At 25.6% G+C, this 19,622-nt stretch overlaps 1 protein-coding gene across 2 annotated transcripts; it reads left to right on the forward strand.

Annotated features, from left to right (window-relative positions):
- The first annotated feature begins 3,762 nt into the window (after positions 1–3,762).
- LOC126901509 (intermembrane lipid transfer protein VPS13A-like) lies at positions 3,763–17,899 on the forward strand. Of its 2 annotated transcripts, XM_050677987.1 has the most exons (29): positions 3,763–4,043; positions 4,129–4,236; positions 4,606–4,732; positions 4,796–4,967; positions 5,026–5,225; positions 5,297–5,471; positions 5,532–5,657; positions 5,791–5,935; positions 7,046–7,268; positions 7,339–7,554; positions 7,675–7,787; positions 7,856–8,064; positions 8,133–8,299; positions 11,079–11,365; positions 11,444–11,583; positions 11,648–11,783; positions 11,851–12,090; positions 12,156–12,298; positions 12,358–12,541; positions 12,607–12,720; positions 12,791–12,967; positions 13,030–13,368; positions 13,442–13,682; positions 13,731–13,828; positions 16,396–16,562; positions 16,621–16,946; positions 17,029–17,240; positions 17,296–17,427; positions 17,525–17,899. In XM_050677987.1, the coding sequence occupies exons 1-29, from the start codon at positions 3,903–3,905 to the stop codon at positions 17,882–17,884; spliced, it is 5,418 nt and encodes a 1,805-aa protein (XP_050533944.1). In that variant the 5' UTR covers positions 3,763–3,902; the 3' UTR covers positions 17,885–17,899. The 2 variants fall into 2 exon arrangements, with proteins under 2 accessions (XP_050533944.1, XP_050533943.1); XM_050677986.1 differs by having other exon boundaries at positions 13,442–13,828.
- Positions 17,900–19,622: the final 1,723 nt, after the last annotated feature.

Below are 19,622 nucleotides of genomic sequence, written 5' to 3' on the forward strand. Positions count from 1 at the left end.
ACAATAGTAATCGCCATTAGAAATGATTTTGATTGTTAAATTTTTCAAGGATTTATATAATTTAAAATGACATCAAGACCCCAGAANATATAATTTAAAATGACATCAAGACCCCAGGAATATGTTGAAAATTTGCCTCTGTAAGTATAAATTTATTAATACTTGTGGGTAAAGTTAGTACACCAAAATTACGATTTTGATCGTTGAAATGCGAAAAAAAAGAGCTCAATGGTAATTCCAGTAAAAAATTGAATGAATACTTTATTGATATAAAATCATAAAAGTTGAAAAATGTAGAAGAGTGAAGTTCTTCTTTTTGCAGTGGTTGAAAACTATTTAAACCTTTACGACAAAGATGTAGGTATGATATCAATAGGATGATCCGTTTATTATAACCCACTCACTTACGAATAAAATAAAACAAACTTTTGAAATTTTTTTGTTTTTTATTGCAGATATTTTTTGACTCGATTATTAAGTAATTTTTCGGTTTATCTCTTATACCTTATAAAGGTATCAAATTAATATTAGATTAGAAGCTGAGAAAGTATTAATTTTACTATGATGTATTTTATGTCTGTCATCACTTTTTCTCAGCTCTCACAGGACAGATTTTTTTTAACTTTACGTTAAAAGAGCACAAATTGTATCTAGTTGAAGACATTGCCCTTAAAAATTGAAAAAGTTCTTTCGTTTTCTTTAAATGGTGAAAATTTCCAAACAATTAAAATTTTTTAAACCTGTAAATTTTGTCTTTTTTTATAAAACTGTGATTATTTTTTTGTAAACAAACGAAATAAAATATTTTTTTATTATATATAACACTTTAGATGTTTCTCTTTTATTTAATATAATTTTTTTGAAAATCTGATCTTTTAGCCTACGAGGGAATTCAAAATAACAACTTTTGCATAAAAATTTATCTTTTTTAACATAACTTTTGAAAATGTTCCGGCATTTCTACGAATATTAAACATATTTTATATTAAAGCTTATGTTACATACTATAAGTAAAAGAAACAAAATTTGTCCTGACAACTTGTCTTCTGTATGTACTAGATGTGTTCAGAAAATAACGGGAATTTTTAAATTTCGAGGGATGGATAAGTGTTTCAAAGATGTTGATGATTGAAGATATTAAAGATGATGAACGTCCCAGATGTACTAGCACATCAACAACCGATGAAAATGTGGAAAAAGTGAAAGTATTGTGAATGATCGTCGAATCACAATCAAAGAAGTCGCTGATAAAGTTGGAATATCGATTGGCTCATGCCATGAAACTTTTAAATGTTTTGGGTATGAAACACGTAGCAGTAAAACTTGTTCCAAAATTTTTGAATTTTAAATAATAACAGCAGCGAATGAAAGTTGCTTAGAAGTCACTTGATGAAGTCATTGACGTTGCAGAATTACTGAAACGTGTTATAATAGGTGACGTCACATGGGTTTATGGATACGACGTCGAAACTAATGCTCAATCGTCCTAGTGGAGGCATTCTGGATCATGAAGACCATAAAGGCTCGATAATTGCTATCGAACGTGAAGGTTATTTTCATTGTGTTCTTTGATTTTAATGGCATTGTGTATTATGAATTCTTCCCAGGGGGTCAAACAGTCAATAAGGAGTACTACCTAAAAGTTCAACGCTGTTTTCGTGAAGCAATCCGAAAAACGCCCGGATTTGTGGTAAAAGAATTCATGGCTTTTGTACCGTAATAATGCACCTGCTCACACTTCATCGCTTGTTCGTGAATTTTTAACCAAAAGAATACTGTAACGATGCCTCAGTCCATATTCGGCAGACATGGCTCCGTGTGACTTTTTTTATTTTCAAAAATAAAGAGAATGTTAAATGCCCGTCGTTTTACAATCATAGATAACATTAATAGCGCATCGCTTAATGTTCTGAAGGCTATCCCAAAGATCGATTTTAAGAAGTGTTTCGAAGATTGGAAGAAGCGTTGGCACAACTGCATAATATCTAATGGGGACTTTTTTTAAAGGCGATGACATTAATGTAGACTAATAAATAAATATTTTTTTCTAAAAACGAAAATTCTTGTTATTTTTTAACAAACCTTGTAAATGATTAGAAGTTAGACAATATATTATTTTAATATAATAATCACCGGTTTTTCAAGTTGTTATTTTTACTTAAATTTAAGCTATTTGAATCATAATTTTTTCGTATTAATATTGAATTAAATCATTTCAATAAAAATAATAGTTATCATTTCTACGAAACTTTTAGTATTTAAAAATATGCTATATTTAAATATTCAGAACTATATTCGGTACAGTTATATTAATATAACGGTATAATATACTAATAATTAAAAATATACTGCATCATAGTTTCACCAATGATTTTGTCCGTTGGTGTGTTATTGATTTTTAACTTTTAATTCATTTTAACCTAGTTTTTTTTTTATATATTTTTATATCAAATATTTGTTTTTTTACTAATTATTAATAATCTCAAAAATTAAAGATGATAGAAAAATCTAATGCAGATTTAAATACAGTGTAAAAAATTGAAGAAGAAAAGTAATTTTTTGATTCTGAAATTCCTAATAGACAAGTTCATACTTAACAAAAAATTATTTTGGGAAAAGTTTTGCATCAATCCTTTCAATTTTTATACACGTTTGCCAGAAAAATAACAAAATATGCAATATTAAATTATTGAATATCAATTTCATACTAAATTTAATTACTATAATTAGTATTTATTCATATATATTATACTTATAAGTCAAAGAACTACTAATCAGGATATAATTAAGGAAATAGGAGTTGATGTTGCTTTTGGAATAATTTAACAATTCCTTCAAAAAAATTAAATACTATCTACAGATAGCATCGAAGAGTTTCTTATGATAGTGATTTTAATCACTATCAGATATTATCTATACTTCTTCTATCTATGACAAGTCTATACTGTGCTACGACTTCACTGTGCTCCTTTTATTTTTATTTTCGTATCTATCAAAATTTTTGATCATCTCTCTATATTTGTGATGAAATTCTCGATTTTTATTTTATTTTTTTAACTTTATATTGCTATACGTTTTCAAAAAATATATTAATCATTAAATTTTTATTATAAATACTTAATACATATCTCTTATATATTCGACATATTTTTTTTTTAGTCTGACCATTTCCCCTTATATTGGAAGGTTAAAAACTTGAAAAATATGTGTAATAAATAAAACTTTTTCAACTAAAATTATAATTTTCTAACAAAGATCAAAATAATCGAACTTTCTTTTATTTTTTTTATCTTTTCTAGTGATGATATCGTACTATTAAAATATTAGGAAAGTAATAAATTTTAACAATGATAGTCAATTTTTGTTGATATTATAACAACAATTTTTAAAAATTTTTTAAGCCAATTTATAAATTGGCTGACTTTTAACAATTCAAAAATCTCTATTAAAAATAAAATATAATCTTCAGACTTACATTGTAGCGTTTATTATTATAATAATTTAATTCACTGATTTTAATATTATATTGATTTCTACTATGTCCCATCCAGACTTTACTGGGTTGGGTTTACTTTTTGATGTTCTTGAATTACGATTAAAGTTGTATATTTATATAAATGATTTTGTTTTAAATTCATTTTCCAACAAAATATAATTTGATTGTATAAATTATCGGTTGAGAATGACGTCAACGCGGCTACTTCCACGTGTTTCAATGGATCAATAACATCTGAACTTTCAAAGCTCCTCGCCAGGGTTCTCCACTCGCCTTATTTTATAGTTCCATACGGAACTTATTCACTTGTAGTCGTTTAAAACGATAATATTAACAAAAAATGTAAGAATTAAAGAAATGTTTGTGTTTATATAGTTAACTTATTGTAGTATAGTAGATTGAAACTATGTTTGAAGGAATAGTAGCATCGTTGTTAAATAGATATTTAGGTAAATACATAGAGGATTTAGATTTAGAAAATTTAAATGTTGGAATATTTAGTGGAAATGTGTTACTATCAAATTTGAAATTGAAAACTGAAGCATTGGTAAGTATCCTAGGATAGTTTATCATGATACTAAAAATACAATTTTTTTTCTTCTTAATACTGAAATGTTTATCCTGTTATTAAGTATGAACTTGGTCTACCCATTGAAGTAAAAGCCGGTTCAGTGGGTAAATTCAATGTGAACATCCCGTGGAATGGACTCTCGAATCAACCAATAATTGTCAAAATTGAAGTAAGAAATAATTAATCATTAAAATAAAAAGCTATTTTTTATTTTACTATAGTCTATAATTAGTTAAAATATTGTTAATACAGTAATGAAATCTAACACAACGATTATACTAGAAGAAAAACTTTTACGCGTCTACTTTATTTAACAATAAATTTTCAAATTTTTATGCTGAATTAATAATAAAAGAAATTTTTTATATTAACTATTAAAATTTATTTATGTTTGTTTTTCTGTTCATGTATTACAAATTCGATGAGTATTATTAGTTTGACATTTTAATAATAATTATTAAGAATTATTCTTAACATCAAGAATTAACAATTAAATTTGTATCATAAAATATTAAAAATATTAAAAATTTTTCTTTAGGAAATATTTATTTTAGCTGGTCAAGTTATAGATAGAGAATGGAATACAGAACTAGAAAAGCGCCTGTTAAGGGCAGCAAAAAAAAAAATTTTAGATAATATAGAGAGCACTTCAATATTTGGAAATGGTATAATTGGAAATGAATATTTATACTTTAATGAAAATTGTATAAGTTTTTTTAAATTTCTAGCGCCTATGGAAAATGGAGGTTTTTTGGAAACTCTTATGACAACTGTAATGAATAATCTACAAATATATATAAAAGGAGTTCATATACGATTTGAAGACACCATTTCTAATATAGATTCACCTCGTGCTTTTGGTCTTTGTGTTCAATCTATTTCGCTTGAAACCACGAATAGGTACTTTTATGACATTTAAAATATAATGGCTTTTAAATGTACAAGTTGTTTGTTAAAGTAAATGGAAACCGATTTTATCTCAACAACGTGGCCAGTCATCTGTATATCAGATCGTTAAAGTTGATTCAGCTTCAGTTTATTGCAACACGTTATGCTCAAATTTATTACACATCAATAAAACAGTAGCACCCAATTGGCAGGAAAAGATGAGATCTGGTTTAAATAATTTCAACATAGACAACGAATCACTTGAATTTAGTTAGTGTCATATTATAATGTCTAAATAGCTAACATTAAAGTACAAATGATAATTAATATTATGTTTGTAGTATTAAAACCAATAGTACTCAAAATTAAAATAATTGTTAACAAATCAAACGAAGTACGAGTTCCCAAACTATTAGTGGACTTTGTACTACAAGACGCAGCTTTCCAGCTATCTAGAAAACAATATGTTGCAATTATGGAAATAGTTGCATTGATGAAACTAGCAGACATTAATAGGTATGAAACTTTGCTTAGATAAAATAAATCAACTTACAATCATTTTAAAATCTTTAATAGATCCTATCGTTGTTTCCGACCAAAAAATAATATTTCTGAAAATACAAAAAGTTGGTGGTTGTATGCATACCAGAGCGTTCTACAACAGAGAGTAACGATGTTCTGGTCAAAAATACAGAAGCATAGGTAACTTTTAACTACATTANGATGTTCTGGTCAAAAATACAGAAGCATAGGTAACTTTGAACTTTATTTAAAGGATAATACATAAGATATGCTAATTTATAAATGGTTTGATATTGACATTTTTATTTTAAAGGAAAAACTATAAGAACTACATTAATGTGTATAAAAAAGTATTATTAAATCCTAACGATACTGAAACGAAACTTGATTTACAAATGCTTGAAGACGAATTGGATATTTTTAATTTAGTATTAGCACGAGAGCAGGCTAAAGTTGAGGTGAAATAATATTATTAAAATAAACTTATTTATATATACAGGTTAAACATTACCTATTAGTCTTATAATCAAAAATATTAACATATTTATTAATAATTATACCAACTAAAAGTTTGACTACACATAAGCAAAATTTAATTTTTAAAATGTATTGATCTATTTTATAAAAACTGTTTGCTTCATTTGTCTAATTTTGACATATATAATACAATTTCAATATTGTATGTTTTCTAAGGCATCATTAGAAATAAAATTAAAAAGCGAAATTTAGAAAAAATTATTTTTAGTGGTAAAAACCATAAAGGTGCCAAAACTTTTAAAGTTGTGTACATTTAATTTAAAGAATATATTGCATTTAAAGAACTTTAAATTTTACGAATAATTAGAATATACTTAAAATGAAGAAATCTTGGTATACGATTTTATTTTCCATAGAAAGTGTAAGGAAGAAGCCTCCCAGTTTTACAATGGAACACAGATTATTTATTATTAATTAATTATAGTTAATAATTTTATAGGCTCAAATACTTGTTAGCATAATTTCTCATCTTTCGAATACAAAATATTAATGCTAAAATTAGGTAAAGAAACTATTTTCAATTAAATTTGCTTATATATTACTTTCGTATTTTTAGTTATTTTTCATAAAAAGTACATGAAAGTTACTCTGAACATTTCAAATGATATTCAAAATATTTAAATTAAAAAAATATGTTAAATATTAGTTTAAAACTAAAAATATTTAACTCAAAAGTGTATTTGTTTAACGGTTATGATAGTAATGTTATTCTCAAAATACATATACGCGATTTTTTAGTACTTTTTTGATTTTTTAAGTTAAACGATTTTAATATTTTTAGTTTGAAATTATTTTTTAAATATTATTAACCACAAGTGATAAACATTTTTTTATACGATGNTATTTTTTAAATATTATTAACCACAAGTGATAAAAAATTTTTTATACGATGTTTTCCATATTTAATTAAGTGAATAAAGTAGAAAATTGTGAAAAAATTATCTCAAAATTGATTATTATCTTATGTGTCTTCCAAATTTTACCTTGTAATATACATATTTAATAACTGTTAATATTTCATTTTAAAATAGCTATTTGAAGAAAATCCAGAAAGCGTTATAATTCAAGAGATAAAATCAAAATGGTGGGGCTTAATTAATTCTAAACCTAAGTATAGACTTTACTTAACATGCGAAAAGAGCAAAACTTTTTGGAATTTGCTCAATCAGTCAGAAAAAGATCGTTTAAACGATATTTTAGGCAGAACTGAAGGAAAAGACATTACATGTTGTGTCAAACCGAGACAATATATAGGTATAGAGTATAGTTTTTTTTATAATTTTACTTGCAAGTAATAAATAATATCCTTATGAATTTCTTCTAGAACATAAATTCAATCTTACTATCGCCAACTGTTTGATTAGTCTCATAAGTGGTACTAACGAATTAATGGTGATAACTATAGGTCACCTTATGAGTAGTATTGAAACAAGACCTTCAGCAAAAGCCTACAAGATTTCTACACGTGTTGAAAGTATAAATGTCGAGGCTTCTGTTGAATATAGTTTGGTTCCTATTATCGATACATGTGCTATGAGGGGTAGATATTAAATTCTATATTTATCAAACCATATATATTTTTTGAATAAGTCCAAGTACACTTAAAAGTGCGGACATATTTTATATAATAATTTATATAAATTATACAATATGGTATTAGGAGCTTCATCAAAATATTTCTTGAGTGTCGACTTTGAAAAAAATCCACTTAATTCCGACGCAGAGTACGGATTGAGTGCTACATCAGAGCCAGTAGAGTTTGTCTACCACGAAGTAAACTTATGAAATTAACAACTATTTTTCAATTTATTTTTATAATATAATATTATATATTTTGACAGTTTGCTATATCCGCATTATTAAGTTTCTTCTATTTTAATAAACAAGTTAACATTGAAAATACTATTGAAAATATATATAATAACATTCTTATTAAATTTAACAACATATTCAACTCGAATAGACCTGAATCAAAGTACAGAAAGATACTGCTGAATTTGGATCTACAATTACCTCATATTGTTTTACCGGAATTTGGCTCTATTCAAAAGTGAGTATTTGTTTTATTTACACTAATTTTGATTTGTCATGATTCGATTTTTAATTAAACTATCAAAGAGGAGAAAATGTTATGATATTGGATTTCGGCGGAGTTAAAGTCAAAAGTGATTTACAACCATCTTCCATTTGTTTTGAAGATGTAACTCAAATGGAAATGGAAGAAAAGCTTTATGATCGATATTATATTGATATAGATGGATTTCAGCTTATATTTTGTAATTCAGGTAAATGAGAATAATACAAATTTTTATAGTATTAGTCACGAGTGATGAACAAATGTGTATCAAATTTAATTTACTTTTAATACTTAGTTTATATAATTGCTACAATCAGAGCTAGAAACCGAAATAATTTCTCTTTTCAGCAATTTTTTTTGTATCTAGTGAATTAGTACATCTATATTGAATTTTTTTTTTTGGTATATGTTGGAAAAATGATTACAGAAACTAAAAATATTGAGAAATTGTCTTTCAATCCTTAATTGGAATTAAAATTTAACTTTAAAACCTGAAATTAACAAAAAAAAAAAACGGTAGCACAGTGGGGTCGAGGCACAGTGTAGACAAGGCATAGATGGGACAAGTATAGATGATATTTGACAGTCATTAAAATCACTATCATAAGAAACGCTTCGATGCAAATCTGTAGATAGTGTTTCATTTAGAGAAATTGGTGGATTATTCCAAAAGCAAAATCAACTAGTATTTCTTTGATTTTAAAATATAATATATGAATAAATACTAATTATAATTATTAAATTTAGNGAACTCTTATTTCTTTAATTATATCCTGATTAGTAGTTCTTTGATTTTAAAATATAATATATGAATAAATACTAATTATAATTATTAAATTTAGTATGAAAATAAAAAAGTAAAAAAATTTAATAAGTTTAATTTCTTATGTCTTATGACCTTTATTCTATGTCAATTAAATTATATAATATTCATGAAAGTCAATATATTCTCATAATAAGATATATTAAAGTAAAATAAAATACAAAACCTAGAATTTTAATAGAAAAATAACATATTTTTTAATACGGTAGCCATTTGCGCATAGAAAATAGGTCGTCGGGACAAATTTTTTTTTTTTCATTTTGTAGTACATAAAATAAGCTTTAATTTTATATATGTTTAAAGGACGGTGTATTTCTGGAACACTTTCAAAAGTTAAGTTGAAAAAGTTTTATTTTTTATACAATATTTCAAGTTTGAACGCCCCTTATATATGAGGAAATTGTACAATTTTAATAAAAAGTATGTCAAATGAAAGATGTACTTATAATGTATTTAGAAAAAAAAATTTGTGTTGATAATTACATTTTTCGAAAAGTTATAGCACTTTTAAGTTGAAAATTTAAAATCGAAAATTTTAACACAAAATTAGTGTTTTTTTAACTACGGCAGCCGTTTACATGCAGAAGATAAAGTGTCGAGACAAATTTTTTTTTTCATTTTATAGTACATAAAGTAAGCTTTAATTTGATATATGTTTAAAGGACACAGTATTTCCGGAACATTTTCAAAAAGTAAGTTGAATAAGTTAGTGTTTGTAAAAAAGTTGCTATTTTAAATCCCCCCAATGAGCAGGTTAAGTGTTAGATTTTCAAAAAAATGATATCAAATGAAAGGAAAATATCTAAGGTTTTAGTATATAAAAAAAGTTATGTTGATTTGTTTATTTTTGAAAAAGTTATGGAAGTTTTAAGAAAAAAAAGTGAGAAAAATGACAAAATTTACCGATTTTTGAATTTGTAATTTTTTTGGATATTTCCCCCATTTGCTGGGAACGAGGGAAAATTTTTCAATTTTTAAGAATAATGTCTTCAACTAGATACGATTTGTGATTTCTTGACGTATTGTTGAAAGAAATTAGTCCAGTGAGAGCTAAGAAAAAGTGGCAACAGACATAAAAAAAAAAAAAAACCTCATAGTAAAATTAATACCTTCTCAGTTTCGCATTGAAGCTAATAAAAACATATTGGTTAATTTTAGTTATTAAAATTTATAAAGTCACACTTTATGATTAAAATACGCACAGTGGAGTCGTGACATAGTTGGGACATGTATAGATGATATCTGAAAGTAATTAAAATCACGCCCCTTGTATAAGGAGATATTGCTTGATTTAAAAAAAAAAATACGTCGCGTGAAAGAGGTATATATAATGTATTTAGAAACAAAAATTTGTGTTGCTACATACAATTTTCGAAAAATTAAAGCAATGTAATGTTGAAAATTTAAAATCGAAAATTTGTTCATTTTTCAATAAGCTATGGAAATTTTTAGAAAAATTTTTTAAAAATGTCGAAATTTACCAATTTTAAAAATCCTTATTTTTTGAATGATTTTTACCATTTGTAAACGGTAACATTTTCAATTTTTGAGGGTAATGTCTTCAATTAGATACGATTTGTGATCTTTTGACGTATCGTTGAGAAAAATCGGTCCAGTGAGAGCTGAGAAAAAATAGTGATAGACAAAAAAAAAAAAATAAACACATCATGGTAAAATTAATATCATCTCATCTTTGCATCGAAGCTAAAACAATTTTGTAAACTATTAGTTTCTACAATTATTTAACTTACAAATCATTTGAAAAATGATTTGTAAAAAACAATTTGAAAAAAATTATATAGGTCAACTAAGTTACTAAATATAATTAAAAATTTGGAAAAATAGACATTATCTCGGTTTCTAGCTCTGGTTGATATTACAAAAATATCATTAATATTGTTATGTAATGTTAAATTTATGAAATACTTAATTACTAACTTAGAAGGGAACTAATTATTTACAAAATGGCTTAGATTATGAGGACGGGTTTCCTTGACCCCATCTCAAATTTTTAAAAAAATAGTGGTATTTTTATTGTTTATTATTTGAGCACGATTAATATTGATCGCATCCTCTCAGAAATTTCATATCTGTAACTAAATATATCTTAATTGAGTCACGTTTATTAATGTAATTTATTGAATATGTTTAATGTTTCCGGTAGGAAATGATTGGAGAGCACTGAAAAATCAAGTTGACTCGTCTTCTCATATAATTGCGAAAACTTGTACACAATTTGTTGTTTCCAACAGCATAAAACCAGAGTATAAACAATTAGCTAAAAGAAAAATAAATATTGTAGTACAAAATATAAAATTCAACATATCTGATCGAAAAATAAGCTCTATACTGGATTTTATTGAGAATACTCCTTTGCCTGTTAATCATGTGTCATCGGCAACTTTAAAAAGACATTACAGTGATGATGATGAGATATATTTGTTAGACCGGGTCTGTAATTTCAATTATATTATTAATATGTATTCTTTATAAATTTATTATTAATTTATAAATTCATTTTTACATTAGATTAATTTACACAATAGCGAAGAGGAATTAAAAGAATTAAAATCCACATTAGCATTATATCAAAAGACTAAGGGTGTGTGTTTTAATACAATAGAAGAAAGAACTGATGTAAAGAAATTATTGAAAAGTATCGATAGAAAGTTAGTTTTTATTGATAAAATTAGAGCGGTATTTGTTTTAATAATAATTATTATTATTAAAAAGGAGTTTCGTGTCATCCGAAATGAGTGACGAGGAATTTGCTGAGCTATGGGCTCGTACGGTAGACCTACCTGGATTCGACGATAATGTTTCACCAAATAATACAATTACTTCACTGTTTAGATTTATTATAGGAGAAGTAAGCATTTTTATAAAGTATAATTATTACTTCCAATTGGATAATGATTCTATCTCTGTATGTTTAGATGTCATTAAATTTTCATCGTTCTAGTAACAAGTTGGAAAAATCATACTTGAATTTTACAACTAAACGATTTTGTTGTGATGTGGCTATTATGGAATATGGTCCAGCAATACAAATTTCTATTGGATCCATGAATTTGACTGATTTACAGCATATATGTAAGAATAATGAAAATGTACGAATGCTTCTAATCAATTCTGAAACACCCACGCAAGATTCAATTAACTTACTTTATCGAAAGGTATTTGTTTCATTCCAGTTAAAATTTACTTTAAAACTTATCTTAATATATTTTTTACTTCATAGGTTAAAGCCAACTGTCCAGACTTTAAAAGTCATTTCCATAGTGTGGAAAAATCCTTGGTGCTAGATATAGATCATCTTATTTTATCGTGTCATAGAATTTCTATTATAACATTTTATAAATATTTACAGTACATTACGAAAAAGTGAGTTTAATTTATTTTATTTTACTTTAAAATTAATGTTTAATTTCTTGGTATTTTAGATTTAGCAATAGACGGACTAACTCTGTATTAACATCAGACTATTTTCAAAAAATGTTTAATGAGTATTTTACTGGTGATGACTCACCTGTACCACCTGGTTCTACTAAATTTAGCTATTCTGCTCGGATCAGTCAAATGAATATGATAATATGTGATGCAGGGTTAGATTTTCTTGATGTAAAGGTGAGATTAACATTATTTGTGAAACAATAAATAAAAATTAATTATTTTTTTAATATTTTATTTAGTTGGGTGGTTTGGAGAGTGACTGTACTTTTAAAGCAAACGATAGAATGATTTTTCGGTTGTACGCAATGGATATGAGTATTGATGATTTGTCTGATATTACACTTTATCCAAAGGTTTGTTTTGAAATAAATATATTTCTTGCTCGTTGTATTAAAAATAATTCTAATTACACTATATCTTTAGTTGTTTTATACAGACGAAGACAAATTACTTGAATTCAAATATGTTCGTCATAATCCTCGTTTCTACAAAACAAACATTGATGAGGTCAAAGAAAATATTAAATTTGACGGTAGCGTTAAATTGAATTTAGGCAGATTACATATGACTATTCTATGCAATGTTTTGTTGGATTTTCAGGTTTTTATTTTATTATAAGAAATAATTCTATGATATTAATATTTGATTATTTTGGTTTAAAGTATTTTATAGATCCCATAATTTCAGAAGAAATTTTAGATTTTGGTCGATGCTTAAGAAAAATAATTTCACCACATGTACCAAAACTTAGAAATGGATGGAAAAATAAAATACATCTTTCAATTTTACTTAACTGTCCAGTAGTATTGTTCCCTCAAAATTCTACATCACCAAATGTTATTTTATGTAATATGGGAGATCTTTCAGTAGAAAATTTCTTTAAAGAGCAAGTGAAAAAAGATAATGATGGTTCAGGAATTGTTGATAATATTTTGGCTAAATGGGACTGTATAAATGTATCAAGAGCAATAATGACTCTTGATGGAACTTTAGTTATTCAAGTAATATTAATTATTCAGTTTAGTGTTTTTAGTTTTTAGTGCTGATTCAAATTATAGTGTAATGTTATTGTAGGAACCTATGGTTGAACCTTTTGGTATTCGTTTGGATATAAAGAGAAATTCAACAAATAAAATGTTATACTATATTAATGGTAGTATTGATAACATAGAAATGAATTTAGGACAGAAAGATTTTGACACATTTTTACATGTTTGGGCTGAAAATTTTGAGTCTGGAAATTGTATTCATGAAATGTTGAGTTTATTTTTACCACATATTAGTGAAAAATTAGAAGATCAAGATTTAAGTAGAACGCAAGTCTTTTTTAACCGTGAGGATTCTTATCATGACGTAGACTTTNCACAAGTCTTTTTTAACCGGGAGGATTCTTATCATGATGTAGACTTCAAATTTACATTAGATAATTTGCAAATATCTTTGTTTGCTAATTCTGACGAGGTAAATCAAATAATATATTAATTTTAGTAAAGTACTATAATACATGATGAAATAAATTTAGTTTTAAATTTTTGAAGTAGGTTATATTATTAAAAAGTACTTAGGTTCCGTTTCAAGCCATTAACACTTTAAATTTGTAAGCAGATAATTACTCAATAAGANTTCAAGCCATTAACACTTTAAATTTGTAAGCAGATATTTACTCAATAAGAGTAAAATATTATATCATAATTTTTCATGTTTATTCGTATTTTATTTATATTTTGAATATAATTTTTTTTCTTTCAAAATTTATTCATTAGTATTTCTAACAACAATAATTTAAAGTACATAATGCATTTTATGATTAAAATACCCTGCATAGTGTGGTCGCGGCACAGTGGGGACGTGGCATAGTTGGATCAAGTATAGATGATATCTGACAGTGATTAAAATCATATTCATAAGAAACGCTTCAATGCAAATCTGTAGATAGTGTTTCATTTTAAAAAAATGGTGGATTATTCCAAAAGCTACATAATCTTCTAATTCCTTATTTATATTCTTATTACAAATTTTATTATTTATAAGTATGATATATGCGTATATATATACTTATAATATATAAAGGAAAGTAGTCCGATTTAAAAAAAAAAGTATGTTGTATAAAAGAAGAATATAAATAGTAAAATTATTTCATTTATTTGAGAAGTAAATGGTATTTTTTACCTTCTTTGACCAATGTTAGCTTTATATTTTATGATGCCGAGGCGCAAAATATAAATAAAGTCATATAAATTTGTTCATTCTTTCGAAATAAATACACACTTTGAACATTTTCAATGCACTAAGAAATATTATTAATAATTCTTTGTGAATTAGTAAAATACCGAACTTCAAAAGCATAGCCTTTTGAAACAGGAGCTAGAAGCTAAGGTCTTTTGATTAGACGCAATATTTATCTCCAAAATTGAGTGATTGACAAAAACATGTATTATATAGTTAGGTAAGAAAATTTTCTAACTGACTCCCGTTTAAAAATCCTTGTTACAGCTCTGATGAATTATACTGTTTACAAAAATAATTTTTGGGGAAAATAATACATTGAAAAATGTTTTAATGTATGACTGACCAACTCCTATTTAAAATTATTTATCACATACTATATCTAGAATAATTATACCATGCCTATTTATACTTAAATGTCAATAATAGCGTGTTATACTGAAGTATTATTAAAATCAACTATTTAAACTATCATGCCTTTAAATAGTACGATATATATCTTAGTTTTTATGCATTAATCGAATAACTGCACTATAAATGAAGAAAACTAACATTATAATTGAAGTAATATATATATAGTGAGTATAGTATTTACGATTAAAGACGTGTTATGTGAAAATATTAAAATATAAAAATACCATGGTAAGTAACTATCTCTATGGTATTCTGCAAATGACATGATAAATTAACTACACGTATTCATAATCTTACATTATCAAAAAAATAAAGTATACAGTGTAAATATAATTGAATACAAAAACGTTGCCCAAGTAAAGTTTAAAACACATTTCAAACTATATTTTTAATTAATATTTGATACCCAACTAAATTAAAATGTACGTACAAAAGACTGTTTAATGGTAGTTAATTTAACAACAAAGATTGACTATTTTTGTATATTATTTTAGCTTCGATGCAAAGCTGAGAAGGTATTGGTTTTACTATAATGTGTTTATTTTTATTTTGTGTCTGTTACCACTTTTTCTCAGCTCTCACCGAACCGATTTCTTTCAACGACACGTCAAAAGATCGCAAATCGTATCTAGCCAAAGACATTACCCTCAAAAATTGAAAAAATTTCCATCGTTCCCCGTTAATCGGGAAATATCCAAAAAATTACAAATTTAAAAATCGCTAATTTTCGAAATTTTTAAAAAATTTTTTACTTAAAATTGTCATAACTTTTTCAAAAATAAACAAATCAATATAATTCTTTTTATAGATGATTTATGTCTTTATCTATCATTTGGTATATTTTTTTTATAAATTTAACCCTTTACCTGCTCACAGGGGGGGATTTAAAATGACAACTTTTTCACAAAAAATGAACTTTTTTATTTAAACTTTTGAAAGTGTTCCGGAAGTCTGACACTTATATATATATTTTTAATTAAAGCTAATGTAATATACTTTGTCATGGAAAAAAATTTTTTCGGAATTTATTAAAAAAAAACACATAATAGTAAAATTAATACCTTCTAAGTTTCGCATCGAAGCTAAAATTTAATAAATTACAAAATAAAATTTTTTAGTTTTATAATTAAAACCTATTATCATATCAAACATAATTTGACAATACTTTAAAAACATTAGAAATGTATAATTTTAACTGTCCACATGGAGAATGTGGGCTAAGTAACTTTTTAATTGATAAAGTGGAAGTTTTTTTTAACTTTTGAGGGTAGTATCTTCAACTAGTTACGAATTTTAATAATTTGACATATAATTAAAAAAATTAGAGCTGAGAAAATAAATGAAAGTGACAAAAAAAAACATAAAAATTAATTATTAATGATTTTCAGATACTGAGTTCTCCCATACGTGACATGAACCATTCATTGTGTAAATTAAGTTTAGACGAAATTCACGTTAAAATTGACATGTTTTCAGATAATAAAGTAACTTTAAATTCATTCATACAAAAATGTTTAGTAGAAGATACAAGAAAGCTGAATAAATCAGAAAAAATGTATGGAGCATTTAAAATTATTAGTTGTGATACAATAAAGTAATTAATCCTTTTTTAGAATATTTGATTCAATGGGTCCGTTAGATCCGTCAGTTGAAGTTCATATTTCGGTTTTGACCCCACCGTTATTTGATTTATTCTTCGAAAAAACTTGTTCAGGTGACAAAAGTATCAACATACATTTAGATAAGACGCGATTAAATATATCCATACCATTCGCTGTTGAATTGTCACAGTTTATATTTGACTCTCTTCCAATAAAGAAAAATGTATCTGATTACGAATTATTATTGTCACCAACAAATCGAACTGATGGTCATAAAAAATATAGAGATGAGAAACCCGTACAAGTAAAAAAGACTATTGCTACTAATAATCAATCAGGTATTTTGTTTATTTCATTCAATTATTTTAAGTTTTTATTTATTTAATCGAGTTTTTAACGAAAAAATTGATGAAACATTAGATTTAACAATATCGGTTCGATTTGAACAGCCTGAGATAGCACTTTTACCCCCTGAAATTGAAGAATCAGAAAATCGTGATCAATCACTATTATGTAGAACAGAGTTCTTATTAGATTATAGTCGCCATCCAGGTCATGAGGAAGGTCTCATAGTATCTTTATCAAATTTCCACTTGGTTGCTATTTCATCGAAACGTAAAGCTCAAAAAATGGTAATTATTATTATTGCTCTTTTATTTTTTAAAAATTCATAATTTATTGTTTTAGGTTTTACATCCGTGTGACATAGAGCTGTCTAGAATAATTAGTTCAGGAGACCATGACGCTGTCGATGTTCTCATCCGTTCCAGTCCCCTGAATTTAAATTTATCAACAAGCACAATTCATATTATTCTTAGTGTAATTTAGATTTATTAAAATAATTTCATTATATATCATTTAGTAGTAAAAAGTACTATTATTATTTGTTGTTGTTATTATTATTATATTTTTAAAGGTCATTGACTATATTGAACTTAATTGCGAGGAAGATGTTGATTTTGGTGGATCATCTTATTGGGAGTATAAGACTGAAGACTTATGGACTCCAAAATCAATCACTCCAACCTACACTCCCAGTAGAGCCATTAACCGGAAATCATTTATATCTTATCTTCATAATAAATCATCTGATAGAATTGATGTAAAATCAGAAAATCTTGAAGTATACATGCAAGACATCCATATTTCTTTCGAAGTAGAAGAATTGGACATGGAAGATGTCCCATTAGTTTTTTTAGACTCTTCTCTTAAAATACAAATAAAAGATTGGTCTGATCAGATACGTTTGAATGGTATGAAAAATTATCTTAATTAGAAAACTTTTACTCAATTAATTAAAATAAAAAAAACCTAGCACAGTGTAAACGTGGCAAGTTGGGTCCAGTATAGATTTAANAATGGTATGAAAAATTATCATGATTAGAAAACTTTTACTCAATTAATTAAAATAAAAAAAAACTAGCACAGTGGGGACGTGGCAAGTTGGGTCCAGTATAGATTTAATCTGTCAGTGATTAAAATCACCATCATAAGAAACGCTTTGATTCAAATCTATAGATAGTGTTTATATTTAAAAAATTAGTGGATAATTACAAAAGCAACATTAACTTCTATTTCCTTAATTATATCCAGATTAGTAATTCTTAGGTTCAAAAATATAATATATAATTGTTATAATTAATTGTATTCAAATTATTATTGATTTTAATTGATGTTAAAAGTAATCATTTTTAACTTACTATTTTTTTTCTTTAAATGAAAGTTTATAATAAAAAAAAAAAAATGAATTTACTACCACAACTTTTAGCTCAACTCGCAAGTTTGAAATTGACATCATTAAATAGAAAAAAAATGGTATTGTTAAAATTAATATACAGTTAAGAAATATTATAATTACTATTTACAGTAAATTTATCAGAAAAGCTCGAATTTTTTTGCATTTTTATCGTAATAGATCACTTAAATAGAAATCATAGTATTCATTTCTAATTAAATTTTGGTGTTTGAAAAGATTCTACAATTGAAATATGCAGAATTGAATTAATTTTAATGATTTATTTTAACTAAAAAAACTAATAAAAAAAAAAGTTAATAAAAAGATTTACTCAATTAAGTGTATTATTAAATTTGATTATAATTGCAAAAATCCATTGTTAAATTCAGGTGAAATTAAAAATCAATTTTTTTTTAGATTTATGATCTATATAGCAACATGTTACAAAAACAATTGGAATATTATAGACTGGTAATAGAACTCACAAATAAAGTTAAAAAATTAATTAATTACAAAGTAAAATTCTTTACTTTTGTAGTTGAATACTTTTATCATATCAAATTCAATTCGGTAATAAATAATTTAAAAATATTAGAAATGAATGATTTTAATGGTTTGTATGGATAAAGCTGGTTAAAAAATATCGATTGGCACTGGCGGATTCTAACCTCGTGCCCTAAGCGTGAAAGACACAAAAGTTACCAATTCGGCAACTATTCGTCACTTTCGTCGATTGATAAAATTGGCAATTTAAGCTAATTCAAATTTTAAAGTTACTTTTTCAGCTCTAAAAAGCAAAAAAATTTTAATAAGTTTAACTTCTTATGTCTCATGAACTTTATTCTATGTCAATTAAATTATATAATAATCGTGAAAGTCAATGTATTCCTCTTGTAAGATATTTTAAAACAAAATAAAATACAAAACCCAGAATTTTAACACAAAAATACCAAATTTTTGAAAACGGTAGTCATTTTCACCAAGAAGACAATCTATACTTAAAATTTTTTTTTTCATAGTAAAATATATAATATAAAATTTAAGATTAAATAAAAGCGTCAATATTTTCGGAACATTTACAAAAATTAAATTGAAAAAGCTTAACTTGTGTGTAAAAATTATTTTTTTGAATCCTCCCTGTGGCCAGGTTTGTTTAAATTTCCGAACATTTTTAAAAGTTAGGTTGAAAAAGTTAAATTTTTGTGCAGAAGTTGCTATTTTGAATTCCTTCTTGTGAGCAGGTAAAGGTCAGATTTTCAAAATTTTTATTTCAAATGAA

The sequence above is a fragment of the Daktulosphaira vitifoliae genome, unplaced genomic scaffold, assembly GCF_025091365.1.
Source record: "Daktulosphaira vitifoliae isolate Bord-2020 unplaced genomic scaffold, ASM2509136v1 Scaffold_3, whole genome shotgun sequence".
Classification (NCBI taxonomy): Eukaryota; Metazoa; Arthropoda; class Insecta; order Hemiptera; family Phylloxeridae; genus Daktulosphaira; species Daktulosphaira vitifoliae.